The 19,429-nt window shown below is 36.5% G+C and overlaps 1 protein-coding gene across 7 annotated transcripts in view; it reads right to left on the reverse strand.

The window, feature by feature from the left end:
• Positions 1 to 1,295: 1,295 nt before the first annotated feature.
• The window catches only part of LOC138701357 (centromere protein I-like), a 75,506-nt gene continuing 57,372 nt past the window's right edge, over positions 1,296 to 19,429 (reverse strand). For all 7 annotated transcript variants that reach the window (XM_069828160.1, XM_069828156.1, XM_069828159.1 and 4 more), the window contains 3 exons: positions 14,653 to 14,898; positions 10,226 to 10,408; positions 1,296 to 1,774 (listed from right to left, as the gene is read on the reverse strand). In XM_069828160.1, the coding sequence (XP_069684261.1) occupies positions 1,706 to 1,774; positions 10,226 to 10,408; positions 14,653 to 14,898 (498 nt within the window). In that variant the 3' untranslated portion in view covers positions 1,296 to 1,705. The remainder of the gene's footprint in view (positions 1,775 to 10,225; positions 10,409 to 14,652; positions 14,899 to 19,429) is intronic.

A 19,429-nucleotide genomic window follows, 5' to 3' on the forward strand; every position in this document is an offset into this window, starting at 1 on the left:
CGGAGCCAAATCCGGACTGTAGAGGGGATGGTCAGTTTGTTCCCAGCCAAATTTCGAGATGAGATTTTGGGTGTCACGAGCTGTGTGTGGCCGAGCATTGTCACGAAGCAACACAACTCCATTGGTCAGCATCCCACATCTCTTGTTCTGAATTGCGTGACGGAGCTTCTTCAAGGTCTGACAATAGGTTTCTCTATTAATGGTTTCATCCCGAGGCAAGAATTCGATGAGTAGGACTCCTTTTCTGTCCCAAGAAACAGTGCACATGATCTTGCGTGTTGACATGGTTTGTTTGAATTTCTTTTTCCTTGGCGATGCAGTGTGCCTCCATTCCATGGACTGCTGCTTCGATTCAGGTGTCATGTGAGACACCCAAGTCTCGTCACCTGTCACGATATGGTCAAGAAACTCATCGCCTTGCTCACTGTAACGTGTGAGAAAGCTGAATGCACTGGAAGCTCTTTTGGTTTTGTGTTCCTTGGTGAGCATCTTGGGTACCCATCGTGAGCACAATTTTCGATATCATAATCAATCTGGCACAATTTTGTACAGAACACTCCACGACATTTGTGGAAAATTCAAGAAAAGCGAAGAAATTGTGAACCTCCTGTCCTCATGAATTTTTTCATCGACAGCACACACCAAATCGTCTTTGATCAAAAAATGGCCGACTGGTATGCTGCTCGTCATGCACAGAGACGCAGCCCTCGTTGAACTTCCTAACCCATCTCCTGACCATTCCATCACTAATGGCATCATCACCATACACCTCACAAAGTTGACGATGAATGTCAGCTGGTTTGATGTTTCCCGCATTCAAGAAATGGATAACAGACCACATCTCACAGTTGGCGGGGTGCTCGATCACTTTAAACATTTCAACTGATCACAACTAACCACACACATGGACTGAAGCTCTGAAACTGCATGCACAGCTTGCCTGAGGACTGAAGAAGAAAACATGCTGCGCAAAATAACGATTGCAGCGATGTGACGGCTATAATTGAAAACGGAACTTACTTTAAGAACACACCTCGTAAAATAAAGTTAACATTAAAACCTTTACTTTCAAATTGATAATATTTTTCCCTCACCTGTAAAATTCATAATTGTGGCTTACTCCATTTGGACTGGACACCACTGATATGTAACAAGTCTCATTTTTCTGTCACATTATACTGAGAGTACTGAAGTACAAAAATTGTGCAATATATTCAATTGTCATTTATGATATGTAATAAGTGCCATTTGTCTGTTATATACCGAGTACTGAAGTACAAAAATTGTACAAAATATTTAATTTTCACTTATGTTATGTATAAGTGCCATTTTTATTATATTGAGAGTACTGAAGTACAAAAACCTTACAAAATATTTAATTTTCATATAATTATGATATGACTATAACAAATGCCATTTTTCTATCACATTACACTGAGTGCTATCTTTTTCTGAAATCTAAGTAATTGATTCGGTCAAAAGTTTATATGCATTTACTTTCAAAACTTAATAAATTTATTTTTGAAGTTACCATATTTAATCTGACATAGAAAATCTATAGTTTTGTTTTTTGTTCTTAAAAATACTGATACTAGTTCAGAAGATGCTCATTTTTGTTTCTGCTATAAAAATTTATCAAAATGAAGATATTAAGTTTTAAAAGTAAGCTTCTCTTCTTTGCATATTTACAATGAACCCAGTTTCTCTACAAATGTTCGCAAGTTATCAACTGAATGATATCTGGGAAGAAAGTATGGATGAGTAGCATCACATCCTGAAAACAAAAACACACATTAATAAGTGTAATGCTATATTCAACAGATCATAGTTATGTTTATTATGGAACAATTATTAGCAAATAAATTAAAGTTAATTTAAGCAAGTGGATGGCATCTAATGGTACAATTAAGACAGACTGAAGCATTAATTCAGTTCAATATTCTTCTGATATGATGATGATGATGATGATGATATGATCAAAATATTTCATTACAACAAAAAAGGAAAATGGAAAGAATAATTATAGTGGTGGTGGTGAGTAAATTATGTTTTAACTGCTTATATTTAGTAATATTTTACATTAATACTTTGTGGTGTACTGAATTACCGATATTGTTGTATGTTAACCACTAGACCACCGAGAACAGCTAGTGTAATGTAAATGAATGGTTCACAGAAAGAACATGTTAAGTCAACATTTTTCAAGTTTTGGTTTTTGCTGCCATCTGTTAGATCTGACAAGGGAGGGTTTTCGATAGGACACAATGGATTTGGCTGAAAGTGTTACTATAGAGCAGCGTTTCTCAAACTTTTTTGAAGTGGGGACCACTTTTTTAAGTCAGAACAGTTCCGCGGACCACCTTACTCTTGTCCCCTTCGAAAGTAAATTTATAATTTTTGTAGCATATTTCAATACCAGTATACTTATATTTTAAATTAGAATTAATTAATTAAAATTAATTTAATTCAATTCAATTAATTGTGTATTAGTATTAGCAAATTAAGTTAATGTTAATAGATGAAAATTTATTTTATTTTATTTTTTTTTTAATAATTCAAGGCTATTAGAGTTTGGATAATCTTTAAGTTATTAACTAAAAAAAAATAAATAATGGTAATCACATTAATGAGATGAATGAGCCTGTCGATTCTTACACAGTTGTTCTGGACCTATATTTGAATGACTAGATATTTCTTTAATGGCACTAGAATCATTGATATTAATATCTTCACACACAGCTTCTGAACTATTATTTAGCAGAGCCTAAATGAAGTGTATCATCACGTTCCTTTCCTTTCAAAGATCCGGATCGAAGCCAGTTTTTCATTATGTATAATGGGCACTATTTAACAGAGACATAGACAACTACTAGTGTGTACCACTTAAGAAAGATTTAGTCATAAATACATGAATAGGTTCGGTACTTTGGTCCTCTGTAATGAATTTGGGTGGTTCCTGGCTGAGTTACAGGTGCTGCACCAGAAGTGCAGGGAAAAGATGGCGAAAAACACCCATTCATAGTGCTTTAAATCCCTCTTTTGTTGCTGAGAGTAGAGTGGGAAGTCGATAGATGGGTAGGGTAATAAATTTCATAAAATGTCAGTACTGGGAGAAAAGTGAAAGCGATTGCCATGTGTAATTTCCAATCTCTGAGATTTTCAGCTGTAAAGTAATACGCAATTCGTTTGAATTTTATTTTTTCTTCTGTCTTTTTTGAAGGACCACAAGGGCAGACCTCGAGGACCACAAGTGGTCCGCAGACCATAGTTTGAGAAACGGTGCTGTAGACTGATTTAATGTTCCTGAAAACGTTGGTGAAGGTGTCTCATTTCGGAATTGCATATTTGTGAAAATACATCAATTTAAAAAATCTGGGTTGTATGTCGTTCTTGCGCGCAGCTTGCTCATAACCTACTTGCAGAGAGCACTAGAGGCAAGAAAACTACTTTCTTCCATCCCTGTTAGAAATCTAACAATGGAATATGTTCATATTAGCATTTAAGACGAAATGGATAATATTTACAGTAAACTCATCTGTTATGTTCACACATGATAATGCAGGTTCATCAAGAAATATTCAGGCATCTTATAATGGCTGCTTCTTCACACTCATGGAAAGAACAGATGATATTTTCTACAAGCAACAGTGTTTGAAGTAAATTTTTGAAGGCGTTTATTTTTCTTTCTGCATTGTATCCACATTTTTGCCAAACATATATTAACATGTCTTGTAGAAGGAAGAGCAGAACTGATGGTAAACAATTGAATGTAACTTTAATATAAAAACTCTATCGTGAAGATTAGTATCTGAATGTTTCATACTACATTTATACCTAAAACAGTCCTCCAGTCGTCGAACGACTAGCTTGTAGAGGAAGCGCAAAGAAAGCTTGCCCATTTGACTGATGCGCAGAGAACGAAATTCGGTCCTCGTGCCGCCGTGCTCGTTACAGGGCTGCTATGAATCACCTAATGCCGATTACAGGGCGCATTCGAAAGCGTGGTCTTGAGCTGTTCGTATCGTGGAGTGTATTGTGGAGAGCGGGTAGAAGCCAGCGTGTGCGTTACATATTCTGCATTTTATCCCTGATATCAGGAGTTTTATATAGTTCAAAGTGTGTTTCTTAAATAACAGAGTTCTGTATAACATTCTATGTACTTAACAATGCCCCCCATTTCGCTCTAAATTAGGAAATGCTAATAAAACGTTACACAGTCAAACTAGGGAATTAGGCTATTTATAAAGTTTATAAATTTATGAAAAACGAAACAGGCTCCACTCGTAACATAAGGAGTATATACAGATTAAAATAAACTGACCATAGTACCCTAGTTATCGGAACATTTTAATAAAATCACACAGTATTAGTGTTTTATTACGTCGCATATCAATTATTACACGATTACATATTTCTCATAACAGCTATGCCATTTTATTCAGTGATTTTATATGTAAAAAAATTCGTGCTTCTGTATTTTCAACAATTACATATTTCTTATAACTTCTTTGTCATTTCATTAATTGATTTTATATGTAAAACATTCGTGCCTCTGCATTTTCAACAATGTTATTAGTTACTCTGCAACAAGATTTAGGTTACGTTACATGCGCTGTGATAAATCTCACTCAAAACATCAAGCCAGCAGACGATTAAGAACTGTCGACAGTTTGCCAATCCAATCGAATCGAAGCGAGGTCGAGTGCACCCAAACATTTCCGAAAGTTCGCGCAGCTTTCCGTAGCAAGCTCTTCTTGCGTCTCCTCTACTGTCGGAAGAAATAGATGTCCAAAGGTTGAACAAATCGTGTGGTTTTTGGTGGGAAGAGCATTTTAGACAGTGACGGCTGATTGACTGAGGCAAGTGAGGCCGGGCCTCAGTCACTTGGCTTAATTGAAATCAAATTTTGTTTTTATGTAATGTATTAGTTATTTGAATGAAGCATATATCACTGTAGAAGCATTTGAAAACTTTGTGATGTAGATAGACCTGTTTTGCAGTAAAATTTGTTCCTGAGGCCAGAATCGCTCGTGCCGGGTCTGGCTTGTGATGTATATAGACCTGTTTTGCAGTAAAATTTGTTCATGAGGCCAGGATCGCTCATGCCGGGTCTGCTTCTGGATTTTCGTTTGTCTTCGCGGGTTAATGATGTTGCGCTTTAAACGTTGTAACTGAGGCACAATTCGTCTGGCCTGGTCAGGTTTCACTCCTCTCAACCATGGGCCAACCTCAAGGGTAGAGTGGGGTGGGAATAGGGTGACTTGTCTTCCTAAATAGGCCATAAATAACAAACATTCCAGCTCTTTGGCAGGCAGAGACCCACACTATTCTCTCCTCATGTCTTAGTTCATGACTTAAGCAAGGGTGTTGTACTATTCTACTTCATGTAGTGAATCTGGGCCAATGTTGTTATGTATTTCGGGAAAATATAAACAGAAACAAATGCCAGAAATAATGCTGGTATAGTTAATTAATTGTTAGAGTGTCCTTTTTCGAGAAGAAATAATACTGAAAGAAAGAAAGTTTCAAATAAAGAGAGAGTCTATCGAGATACCTACGACATCGCTGACAATTTTTCTGACAGATAATCTTAAAACACGAGTTTCTATTGCATCCTGGTATGGGCAACATAAATGGTTAAGTGGTAATGTGGTGCAAAATAAACTTCTCTGTTGGCCTTGTTTGTTGCTGTCAAAGGAAAAAAATAAAAAGAAAAGAAAGAAAGGGGAATTTCAACACATAATGTGGGTTGCTTCATCATACTGAAACAATCACTGAAACTCACAGCATAACAGCTTATTTGGTGAGTGAAATTATTATTTTTCATTACTAGTAATAATAATAATAATAATAATAATAATAATAATAATAATATAGTAATAATGATATTAATAATGTAACAACAATAATAATTAATATCATAAATAAACATTTTCTATCGGAGGCACTTAAACTAGTTGCATCTGGCCTCACCGAGGATTTGGATCACCGGCCGCTACTGATTTTAGACTTCATTAGAAAATATGTCGCAAAAAATTAAAATAAACTCCTTCAAAAATATACTTAAAAAAACACTGTTGCAAGTGGGAAATAGTGTCTATTGTGTCGATGAGTGTGAAGAAGCAGTCATTATGCCTGTATTGCCAGCTGAAGACATTCATGACATTACTGTAAAAGTTCCTGGGTACAATGAGTGTGATGCAGGCGACGTAAATGAGTGGTTACAGTGTGACTCAACGGACCAAGAATTTCAATTCCTAAGTGATGACGAAATTGTCCCCAAAGTGTAATGGAACGGGATGAGTCTCAAAACGTGGACAATGATGACAATAGCATGATTGAAGATGAACCTGAAACAGGAGTGAAGCTTTCACCTGTTTTGAAACTGCCTTGAAGTGAATGGAACGACCTGCACAGCTTCTTACCGTCAAGCAACTGCAAGACCTTGCTGCACACAAAAGAGTATAGGCCTCCAAGAAAGTTGCACATGTTTCCGTTTTTTTACATAAGTAAAGTTGTTCTGTATGGAATATGAAGAGTTCTTCTAATTTTCATTATATCCATTTAAAATACTATCTTGTTTGAATATGTGTAACTTTGTTCATTATAAACTGTAGACCAACGGTGACCAGAACTCGAGCTGCAGTGATTACATGCGACAGACAGCCTATGAAGTAAGGAGACGATGGAAAGGTACTTGGCATGAAAACTACAACCAGTGGTGGTTCCTGTACTAACATCTCGATCAATCCCGCGGATAAAAATCTCAAGCTTTGCTGTATCAGTAATGTCACTGCTGTCATCAAGAGCCAGTGAATAATATATGATTTTTCTTGCTTCTTTTTTTAACCTTCCTCTCGAATATAATCAGGAATTTTCTAAATTCTTCTCCAAATACTTGATCGAGAAATTCTTAGTTTTTCAATTAAAAACTTCTTATGGGCAAGTTATTTAAGCTATTTTAATCATTACTCTTTTGAGAAATTCTGTTCTGATATTTCAAACTCCATTAGGTAGCTGACTTCCTTACACTTATTTATCTCATCTTTCTCTTCCTGGCTATGATTTAAGACATGTCAATTCCTGGCGTTTAACAGTTCGTTGGCACATAATATTGAATCAGTTTTTCTACAATATTATTATTAAATGAATAACTAATAAATAGTTACCCTCATCTAAAGATTAAGAAGATTAAAATTGAGATAAAACATAATAATTTTATTCTTTTAGGGTCCCTATCACCACGGCATGGTGCATCCTCAGGTTGCGGATTGAGGAGACGGCCTCCAGATATGGAGGGTAGCTGTGAATATATTGAATAAGCAGTCGCAGACAGCCGATGAGGAGTGGTCCTCCAGCTTGGGGGTTGGGCGAAGGGCTAACAACCCATCACTGTAAAAAAACAGCTTGTTACGAATCCTTCAAATAAGCCTCGGAATGGGACTGATTCTCTGGCACGACCACAGCAAAGGAATAAGGTTTTGAGATTTGGTACTTGGAATGTTACAAGTAAACTTTTATCATCCAGTCTGCTGTTGAAAAATCTGAAAGTTAGAATTTATAAAACAGTTATATTACCGGTTGTTCTGTATGGTTGTGAAACTTGGACTCGCACTTTGAGAGAGGAACATAGGTTAAGGGTGTTTGAGAATAAGGTGCTTAGGAAAATATTTGGGGCTAAGAGGGATGAAGTTACAGGAGAATGGAGAAAGTTACACAACATAGAACTACACGCATTGTATTCTTCACCTGACATAATTAGGAACATTAAATGCAGACGTTTGAGATGGGCAGGGCATGTAGCACGTATGGGCGAATCCAGAAATGCATATAGAGTGTTAGTTGGGAGGCCGGAGGGAAAAAGACCTTTAGGGAGGCTGAGGCGTAGATGGGAAGATAATATTAAAATGGATTTGAGGGAGGTGGGATATGATGATAGAGACTGGATTAATCTTGCTCAGGATAGGGACCAATGGCGGGCTTATGTGAGGGTGGCAATGAACCTCCGGGTTCCTTAAAAGCCAGCAAGTAAGTATTCTTTTAGGGAGAAGATCTAAAAATATATTCATGCACGTACAGAAGAATTCTAGAAACACACTTAGTGGTGAATAATAATAATAATAATAATAATAATAATAATAATAATAATAATAATAATAATAATACATTATTCAGTGTGGCAATTAATGTTTCTATACACTTCTAATTGAGCCATTGAGCAAAGGAAACATATTGCATTTTGTCCGACAGAACAAAAAAAAGTTCTTGTCACTCTTTACGAAACCACCTCTTACTTCTTGTAGAGACAGAGTTTGTAGAGCGACATGATACCGCCACTGCTTGCCTTTAATACGTGTATGAAAAACACAACAATGTACAGGGAACTCCTCGTACCCTTTTGAATGTCTGTGATTACACGATGTCACCGCTGCTGTAGACCTATAGTCATTTTGCACTTTTAAAACATCCAGTGGCCTGCTATTGTCGTACCTAGACTATTTTCATTTTCAGCCCAATTATCCGGATTCTGCAAAGCTGGATCATCTCCTATTAGTCTGGATAATTGGAGTTCTACTGTATTTTATGTTATTGATTTTAAATCAAAACCTATTAATATTAGACCAAAATAATTACCGTGCATTTCCGCAGATAAGACCACAGTTGAATCATAAAAAAATACTCACAAAACCAGGGGTAGTCTTTAATCTTGTATGGCAAAAAACTTAAAATTCTACACTACATTATAAAATATAACAAATTACTTCATTGTATATTTAAAATCCTATGAAATCATCACATTCGTCGTCTGAGGCAAAGAGTGAATGTGGTGAGTTGTTTCTACTTCATCAGTATTCAATAACAAATTGTTCTCTGAGCCACCCATAGTGTTAGAAATTTCGCACTTTTTGAAGAATTTGATCACCGTTTCGACTTTTTCCCATAATGGTTGATAGTTTGGGGGTTGTCTTGAAGGATAGATGTAAGCTAAAACCATAATATTGTGCTCAAAATTTATACTTCGTCTTACCTTTGCAGTGGTTGGTCAGACCTTCTGACTGCCACGAGGCAATCCGGGTTTGATTCTCGGGCATATCTAGGATTTTTTCACTGAAAAAATCCATAGTGACACTTGTGGCGGACAAGGTCGCAGTTGGGGTTTTTCCCGGGGTTCTCCCGTTTTTCCCCAAATTAGGCATTTACATAATTCCGTCACCATTTCTCCATTTCGTTATCATTCGGTAGCATTCCCAGTACACTGGCTGGCGACACATGGAGGGTGCTGGCCTAGGGACGAATGGGGTGGCCTGCTCGAAACCTGGGCACATGATAACCTTAGTGTGGTCAGCCAGTGTGGGTTTGGGAATGCGTCACCAGAGGGTCAGTGCAATAGATCTTAACAGGTCGCAGTGCTGGGCCATAGTGCCCCCCTCCATTAAATTAATTCAATATACCTCGTCTTATCTGCGGAAATATACAGTATATTTCATGTACAGTAGTGGCAAAAAAAACTGGACCGACTCTTGTAGCTGATATCAGAACTGTGTTCACAGTGACAGCACGATAGACTGGTAACTAAGACATTCGTGGTTCGAATCCTGCCTGGGAAGGAAACTTTTTTTTTGTTCCTTATTCAAATTTATTCCCAACACTTTTCGATTGCAGCGATATTTTACTACTTAATTAATTTATTATTCCTAGAACATGAATTTTACCAGCTTATTTTCTAATGGCTTTCGAAATGGGCTACATCAGCAGTCGAAACTACAACAATTTCAATAGGTTACTTGCTATCTTGTGAATGCGGGCGTGGCATGCGCAGTGGCACATTTCGGGGACTTTGATTATTCTGTCAGTCCGGTTTTTTTTTGCCACTACTGTACATCACTCTTGACTGAATGGACTCATAAATATAATATGTACAAAATTCATCCAATAGTTTAGGAGAAATCACTGTATACAAACATACGACATGCTAAGAATCACTTTTTTTAGCATAAAGATGTTGAAAACGAGTATTTAGAAAATTTTCGGCACAGAATATTCTGATCTTAAAAAAATACAAATAATATTCTACTATCCAGGACAGACTACCAAGTCACATTTTGGGCATCTTGGTGGAAGAGGCAGTTTCTCAGAATACTCGAGAATATTGTGATGCATTCAGAGCATTACGATAACAGCTACAAAATGTCTACTTTTAAAAACTTAAGAGTAATCAACTTACTTCTTCATCGAAGGCTTCATAATGAAGAACAGGATCACTGCCAACACAGCTCATATATGGAAGCAATGCAAAATGGTTTTTCAATTCTAGAGCTCTGTTTGCTGTAGTATACAAGGAAAGATCTTCGATATGTTTGTCAGGCATATCTTCAAAAATGTATCCATCTTCTTTCTTTTCAAAACACTGTAATGATAACAATATCACCTTTACTTTTTAACTTTGCTCTAGAGTATGCCATTAGGAAAGTCCAAGATAACAGAGAGGGTTTGGAATTGAACGGGTTACATCAGCTGTTTGTCTATGCAGATGACGTGAATATGTTAGGAGAAAATCCACAAACGATTAGGGAAAACACGGGAATTTTACTGGAAGCAAGTAAAGAGATAGATTTGGAAGTAAATCCCGAAAAGACAAAGTATATGATTATGTCTCCTGACGAGAATATTGTACGAAATGGAAATATAAAAATTGGAAATTTATCCTTTGAAGAGGTGGAAAAATTCAAATATCTTGGAGCAACAGTAACAAATATAAATAATACTCGGGAGGAAATTAAACAGAATAAATATGGGAAATGCATGTTATTATTCGGTTGAGAAGCTTTTATCATCCAGTCTGCTGTCAAAAAATCTGAAAGTTAGAATTTATAAAACAGTTATATTACCGGTTGTTCTTTATGGATGTGAAACTTGGACTCTCACTTTGAGAGAGGAACATAGGTTAAGGGTGTTTGAGAATAAGGTTCTTAGGAAAATATTTGTGGCTAAGAGGGATGAAGTTACAGGAGAATGGAGAAAGTTGCACAACACAGATCTGCACGCATTGTATTCTTCACCTGACATAATTACGAACATTAAATCCAGACATTTGAGATGGGCAGGACATGTAGTACGTATGGGCGAATCCAGAAATATAGAGTGTTAGTTGGGAGGCCGGAGGGAAAAAGACCTTTAGGGAAGCCGAGACGCAAATGGGAAGATAATATTAAAATGGATTTGAGGGGAGTGGGATATGATGATAGAGCATGGATTAATCTATCTCAGGATAGGGATCAATGGCGGGCTTATGTGAGGGCGGCAATGAACCTCCGGGTTCCTTAAAAGCCAGTAAGTAAGTAAGTAATGATAACAATACATTTAAAATTGTAATAGAGTTTTAAGGATACATTTTTGCATATTGTATGACTTTGCAGATTTGATCTTATTATAACAGTCTTCCTATATTATGAAGTCATACAGTTTCAATATTTTTAAACTGGTGGGGGGAGAGAGGGAGGGAGGGAGGGAGGGAGGAACCATCACTGCAGATAAGTTAGCAAAAAAATGTTTGAAGGCATAAAATCAGCACTATCTCTTTCCACTGTGCTTCATATCTTAGATCATATATGTAACAGGTAACTCCTCGCTACGTTAAAATCGGCAACATTTTGAAGAGAACAACTGCCAGGATCGCCACCTGTCCACCATAAACGAACACGAGATGGCAGCACAGTCGCTAATGCAATTCAAATGAGAATTATGACGTGACTCCTTATGTAAAAACTAGATGGCAGCATAGTAAACATGACAAAAGTTGTTAACCTCAAAGCCTATAAGCCCGACATATCTGTTACATATATGATCTAGGTTATTATCAAGGTCCCGGGCAGGTTACTGATCTCTTGTACCATTACTTCTTCGAACCTTCTTGCATTTTCGTTCATTTATTCTCAGTTTTGTGCTAATAAGCCAATACAGTGATAAAGGACGTGCGAGTAGAATAAAACTGTGAATAATTGTAGTGTAGTGTCAATTTAGTTTCACATTTCTGTTTATTTATTCTGAGTTTTGTATTAATATGACAATACAGTGTTGTATAACAGTGCAAATAAAGTAAAACTGTGCGACTTAATAAAAACAGTCTAGATGACCAGTTCTATCATGGAAGAGTGGCTTCATAATTTTAATGGAGCAATGAAACGTCAAGGTCGTAATGTCATACTGTTTTTAGACAATGCTACCTGCCATCCAAGGATTGATTTGTCTAACGTAAAGTTAACCTATTTTCCGCCAAACAGAACAGTTACACAACCGGTGGATCAGGGCGCAATTTACACTCTGAATTGATGCAGGACACGAAGGAAATCCTACAAAATTCCATTAAAAAAAAAAAAAAGTCACGCCAATGCGCTTTAAAAGAAATGTGGGGGGTCAAGAAACTAGGGCGCAGAGAGAAGGGGGGCGAGAGGCCGCAATTACGTAAGTTAATAATTATGAAAATAAAATTCACTTTGCATGTAATGTAGTAACTTTTATTTCAAACTATTTCTTCACTGTGTTCTTCCTACAGTGAGCATATTGCAGTAGTCTATTCTTAGTTTTGCCAAAACTCAACCCTTTGTAAAACGAAAACCTGTGAAAACGGAAAAAAAATTCTGGAACGATTGCGTTTTGTTTTAGGGAGGTTTTATTGTATTACAAAACAACTATTTTAATTACTTACTAACATATTTATTATGAGGCTTATGATTTATTGCGTCAGTTTCTCCGGGAATTTTAGAGACAAACATAAATAACAAAAAGTATGAAGACTCACCTAGTTAATACTGCTTCATCCATGATTTTAAACATGTGAGTGCATTCACATGCCCCAAATTAAGTGTCGCTCCATGTTTAATAACAATGTTTCCTGCATTACTAAACACGAAAAAACTTTTTCTGTCAAGCACTTCTTCACGATCATTCAATTTCAATCCAAACCTTTCACCGAGTTTACCTCTCAAATTCTCATATGACATAATAGAGGTTTACACTTTATACAAACTACAAAAAACTGATTTTTTTCCTTTTCAAACTAAACACACAACCTTCACACACAAATTCAGTACAGAAACTGCAACAGCAAAAGTACAGCAGTCAAAACAGAAGACTGGCCCCTATTGTAATCGAATTACCAGATTTTAAAAAGAGAAGAAGGTAGTTATGCTCTCACTTGCACACAGTGTACACATGGCTATTTTATAAAGAATGAGGACGAATCCCAGAAAAGTATGCATTTCATATGCTAGGAAGATGAGCTGACAACAAGGTGGAAGTTTTCTTGGAAAACCATGAAACTTAATAAGGCTTCCGCATTGTGTTTCAACTTCCGATAGAGGTAGAATAGGTCACTGTCCTCATATTTCCATCTCTTTCTGAAGTGTTTGTGCAATGATTTTCCCTATTCTACCTGGTTTACAGTTAGAAAATAACAGTACTATTGTACTTTTAAGTAAGCAATTTCAGAGAGAGAAATATTGTCGGAATTTTTTGTATGAGTCTGTATTAACAAAATAATAATTAATATCAACTACAACTGATTAATTTTAATTGACTTGATTATTTGATTAAATATTTTGATCGATTAATCTTACAACAGAAATTGATCGATTAATTGATTAAATCCCACAACACTAGTATAAATGAAGTTTTACTAATTGCATATGGGGTTAATATCGTCCCTCCTCTGGCAAACTAGCGAAAGTGACAAATAAGCGACCCTGCACTTAAGGTCTATATTGTACTATTTAATAGTATAATATAAACCTTAAGTACAGGGTCGCTAATTTTTCACTTTCGTTAGTTTGCCAGAGGAGGGACGATATGACAATCTGGATTAAATAAGAATTTTCGGATCATCAAGATGCAGTCATTGTAATGGTAAGTGCACTGTGGATTAAAAGAGCATATAAATAGTGAATAACAACAAGAATGCATACAGTAATCTATATTTAGAGGCAAAATGATGAATTAAAAACCAATCCTTCAAAGACCTATGGATTAGAAACAACACGTTTTCTTTGTTTTCGAAAACAAGTATCATTAGAAGCAGTGCTTTTCTTCCGGAGAAAAAGGTAATGGAACTCTATGTAGAACATATTAAAGGGACTGGGGAGATGATTACTGTTCAGTGCACGGAATTTTGTCGTTTTCCACCTCCTTTTTGTCCAACTCTGAGACTTTCAAGGCCAAAGCAGATCTCAAAGAATAATTATTTTTATTTGTTTATTTTTTATTGGGTTATTTTATGACGCTGTATCAATATCTCATGTTATTTAGCATCTGAATGAAATTAAGGTGATAATGCTGGTGAAATGAGTCCAGGCTCCAGCACCGAAAGTTACCCAGCATTTGCTCATATTGGGTTGAGGGAAAACCCCGGAAAAAAACTCAACCAGATAACTTGTCCTGACCGGGATTCGAACCCAGGCCACCTGTTTCTGCGGCCAGACGCACTAACTGTTACTCCACAGGTGTGAACAAAAATAATTGTTTAAAACATAATTATTAACACATTTAATGAAAAAACATAACAAAAAGATGCCAGAATGTTGTCTTGGTGCATTTTGCCAGAAGAAAAGCACTATTAGAAATAATCACTTCACTTCTTCATTAAATGAAAGTACTTACTTTGCTTTTCTGTAAGCAGTTGATGAAATCTGTAATATATAAATCTAGACGATGCACTTCCTGTGAGAATTTTTTCCTGAGGCCCATTTTCCGAAGTGCTACATATGTCACATTCAAATATCTGTATAGTAACTTGCACACTCTTGACATAAAGACAGCATTAGTACTAAACAGACCATTATACACTACAGCTGGAGGCATCATAGACCACATTGGCAACTTATATTTCTCTTCTAAGAATGATATCTGCAATACAATGCATAAAAAAATGAAAATTGAATTGGATGCAACAAACAACATAATATAAATCTAACAATAAAATTATTATTATTTTACATTAATTTGTAGCAAAGCAATTATTGCGTAATGAGTACAGCCCAGATTTCCATGCAAATGCATGTTTTTTTTTATAAGCTTGTTACACTTCTCAAACTTTGCAAATATTCGTTTTCTAACTTATCAAATTCCAAATAACCACACTTTTTCCGTGCATGTTTGCATGTTTTGGTCTTTTTCGGGAGTAAATTCATGCATAATGCATATTTTGAAGATTTTAGACTTAAAAGCACATATTTAGGCTTTTATATAGCACATTATATCCTTTTTTCTGGATTTAGTACATATATTATGTTAACTTGCATAATGGTGGCTTTTATGAATGTTGCTTTGTACAACCTGGTATTTTCCAAGTTATTTGTCTACTGAAAAACACAAATAAAAGGAAGCTACCCATAATAAGTTTTTGTGGCATTCCACCTAAGGACTTTTCACTAAATTCTCCCTTTGTTACAATGGAATTTCCAACCCCCAACTCTCACTTGTTACAAGTCGGAGATCAAAATACTGAAAGAAAAAAAGTCAGAAACAGAATGCTTGCAAATTGAAATTTAGTATACAGTGAAACCTCTCCTTACGGACACTCCTCATATACGGGCAGATTTTTATGTCCCAACTGAAATAATATAGAAATAATGATAAATTTAACTCTCGTTTACGGACAAAGACACGGACAGCTGTTTCACAGTCCTAAAACTTGCTTTACCTTCTGACTGTGGACAGAACTTGGATTTCAAGTCCTAATGTGTTACAAAAATAGAAAATTTAGTTTTGAGAATTGTACAGAAATTCCTTAACAAGAAAGTCATAAAATTTAACCTGTCTGATGGGTCCAAGATTTTCGCGATCGTGAAATTGTATTCGACACATGATAGGGTTGGTGGGATTATTCTCTTCACTTCAATCAGTTGTTCTGTTTCGAGACACATGGCACCTGAATGTAAAGGTTAAGTTGAAAACTGTAAATTACAGTACTGCATAAGTGTAGACCTAGAATAAAATTGCATGGCACAGTACTGTATTTTCCTTTTTCGGTCTTATCTACTGTAGTTCAAAGTTGCAAAGAATTTACTGTAGTACAGTAGACTGTATTTAGAATTAAACTACAGTAATACATTTCATTTAAAGCATGAAGGGATACATAATGCATATTATAAATTTACTGTTAGATTGGGGAGCCTCCCTCCCAATAAAGGACACCTCCCAGATGCGGACAGATTGTTACTTACCTTCGATGTCCGTAAATGAGAGGTTTCACTGTACTTGTGTTAAATTGTGAAGTGTTGTTATAGTTCCTTTTAGAACTGCAGGAAGAGATCTTGTGTCAAAATGATTGAGGGAAAGGAATTTCTAAAGAAGGACGGTGATGTAGTTTATTGTGATTGTTGTAATAAAGATGTAAGTACTTGTGTATTTTGGGGCGTGCAACAGCGTCGCAGTTAAGGTGTAACACTGCAAAGTCAGAAGGTCAAGGGTTCGATTCCGCATGAGGTCATGGTCATGTGGAAATGCAGAAGACTTACAATTCGATCTCACTTTGTCCCAAATTTCTTTCCTTAAAGTATGCACCTGTCACTTCTTGTGAATTAGAAAGATCATTTTTTGTGTTCAAAAACATACTTTACATAAACACATGATCTTAAGTAAAGAAAATTTTGAGAAATTAGTTTTAGTAGGTTGTTTCAAAATAAAAGAAAAATGTAACATAATGTGACAGCCAGGATACGATCTCGCGACCGGCAGAAGGAGGGCAAGGTCGGTGATGGCTCAGTGCGGCAAATGAAGTTGCGCCTGCATCTGCTTCCTGGGGCATGTGCTGTGGCGTAGAGAGGAGTGGAGAGACAGCAACCGCGGCATAGAAGGGGAAGTAATGCACCTGCGAGTGAGGGGAGAAATCCAGAGACATTGAGAGGCGCCATCTTCTGGGCATCTATAGAAATTTCCAGCATCGTACTTTCCGGAAACTATGGTTAAGTTACAAATATGACACGCGAGTGAACTTGAGTTAGTTAGTTGCAGTCGTTGCTAGTTTTGGACAGCAAGGCAGTCTTGTGTAGCAGTGAAGCCAGCTTCAAGACCGGAGTTCGACTTGAGTTGTGTCCGTAACTGTGGAGCCAGAAGTCCCAAGTTTGAGTGCAGTGGACCGCAGTTGGGGGACCTGAGTTCGAAATTCAGTGGATTGTCTCTGAAGGTCTGGGGTTCGAGATACTGTGAACTCGAGTGACTGAGCTAGAACTAGCCAAGGCAAACGAACTGTGAACTGAGAACTGACAGTTCTGATTTGTAAATAGTGCTTTGTGAACATTAGTTAAGATTAGCAGTACATTGTTCTCAATAATTCAAGTAAATTGTCATTGTCGTCTGTGGAGTGCAGTAACGAATACTGTGTTACTGTGTGGAGTGGAAATCCCATTGTTGACGGGAGTGTTTACATTCAATTAAAGTGATTAATTGATTAACTAGTGGACTTACTCGTGTTAATTATGTAAGATTTGTGCGGCTTACAGCTGTTTCAGTGCTTCATGCACCATCCTCACAGCCTACTAGATCACTAGATGGTGTGTGAAGCACTGAAACAGCTGTATGCCGCACAAATCTTACATAATTAACACGAGTAAGTCCACTAGTTAATCAATTAATTATATTTAAGTGTTAAAAGTAGTGTACTCAAGATTCAAAATGGATTATCAAGAAAATGATTATTGTCGCAACAATAAAAGTTACAACAATGTAGAACTCAATTCTGATGCTGCATATTTTTATTATTTTTTCACTTCATTGTGCATCTTTTGTCATATGACAGTGCATAAATGCATACATATTTTAAGATTTGATAGTGCATGGAAATCTGTGAATTTTATACTTCGTTTTTCCGAATTTGTCTAGGAAATTACATACACTCATGTTATTGAAAAAAGGTATAAACATATGTTATAGTAATATAAGGTAAAATAACATTAGATGCTATTTCCTCCTCCTTGCCATTTTCAAGGCGATACCAAAGCATTTATAAGGCAGTTAAAATTTTGGCAAGAAAATCAAAGTAGTGAGAAATGCAAATCTATCTTTTAATAAGGCTTAAAAAGATGTAGAATGATCTTTTATAGTGAACATGTTAATATTAAATGACAACTGTCTTGTTGAAAACATCTTATCCTTATTCTAAATGACAGATTAGAATCATCTGAAATGAAATTCTTGACATATAATGCTGGATATGTCCTGAAAAATCATAGTCCTAGTCATATTATAAGAGAGGAGCTTAGTGTACTGGTACTCTTATTCTATTAATCAACAAACTGCTTGCAACATATTAAAAGAATGGACAATACGAAATTAATTAAAAGTATCTATCAATACAGACCACAAAAACATCATAATGTGGGAAGACTCAGTGATAGAAGTATTAATTCTTCTGAGACATAACAGGCCTTAATGGCACCTTGATGTTGATATTCTTAATTACATAGGGCAAAATATACAGGGTTGTTAAGAAAAAAAAGTATCCAATATTTTAGGAGGTGCTAGTATGCTTCAAAACAAGAAAAAAAATCTAATAAACATGGGTCCTACAACACATACTTTCTGAGATCTGAACACTTGTTCATAGGAGGTGCTCAATGTGAGTCCATTCATGGCAAAGCATTCCTCTGCCCTTCGGCGTTAAGGAATCACGCACTTTTTTAAATTGACCTGGTTGTTCTTGATAACCAAAAGTCTAGCGGATTTAGATTTGAGGAATGAGCAGGCCAAGGTATGGAGCCTCCCCAGTCAATCCAGAGGTCCTGAAATGTCAGCATCAGGTGTTCACGCTCATTGTGGAAAAAATGTGATGTGCCATCATCCATGAACCACATCTGTAGTATTTGCTGACATGACACATACTCCAGCAAGATAGGCAATACATTAATTAGAAAATCCTGATAACGAGCCCCAGTTAATCCGTGTAGTAGCACGTATGGCCCTTAATCTATCGCCAAGAACGCCTACCCACACGTTGGTTGAGAATCGGTGCTGATGCCTTGTTTCTACAACTGCATGGGGATTTGCATCAGTCCACACATGCTGATTACGAAAATTCATAACACCATCTCTGCTGAACCCCGCTCATATCCACAACTAAACTTTCCTTTTCAGTATTCCTTGCGACGTATTAGTATTCCATGCCAGGGGTGTCAACTACGGTATGATTATCTGGTAGCCTACTGTCTTGTAGGGCAGCAAAATGGACTGCCATAAATGGACATCACATTAAGCACCTCCTATGAACAAGTGTTCAGATCTCAGAAAGTATGTGTTGTAGGACCCATGTTTATTAGACATTTGTTTCTTGTTTTGATGCATACTATCACCTCCTAAAATATTGGATACTTTTTTTTTAACCCCCTGTAATTCCCACGTTATAACTGTGTTGTCTAACACATCATGCCTTGAACTAGCA

The sequence above is a fragment of the Periplaneta americana genome, chromosome 6, assembly GCF_040183065.1.
Source record: "Periplaneta americana isolate PAMFEO1 chromosome 6, P.americana_PAMFEO1_priV1, whole genome shotgun sequence".
Lineage (NCBI taxonomy): Eukaryota > Metazoa > Arthropoda > Insecta > Blattodea > Blattidae > Periplaneta > Periplaneta americana.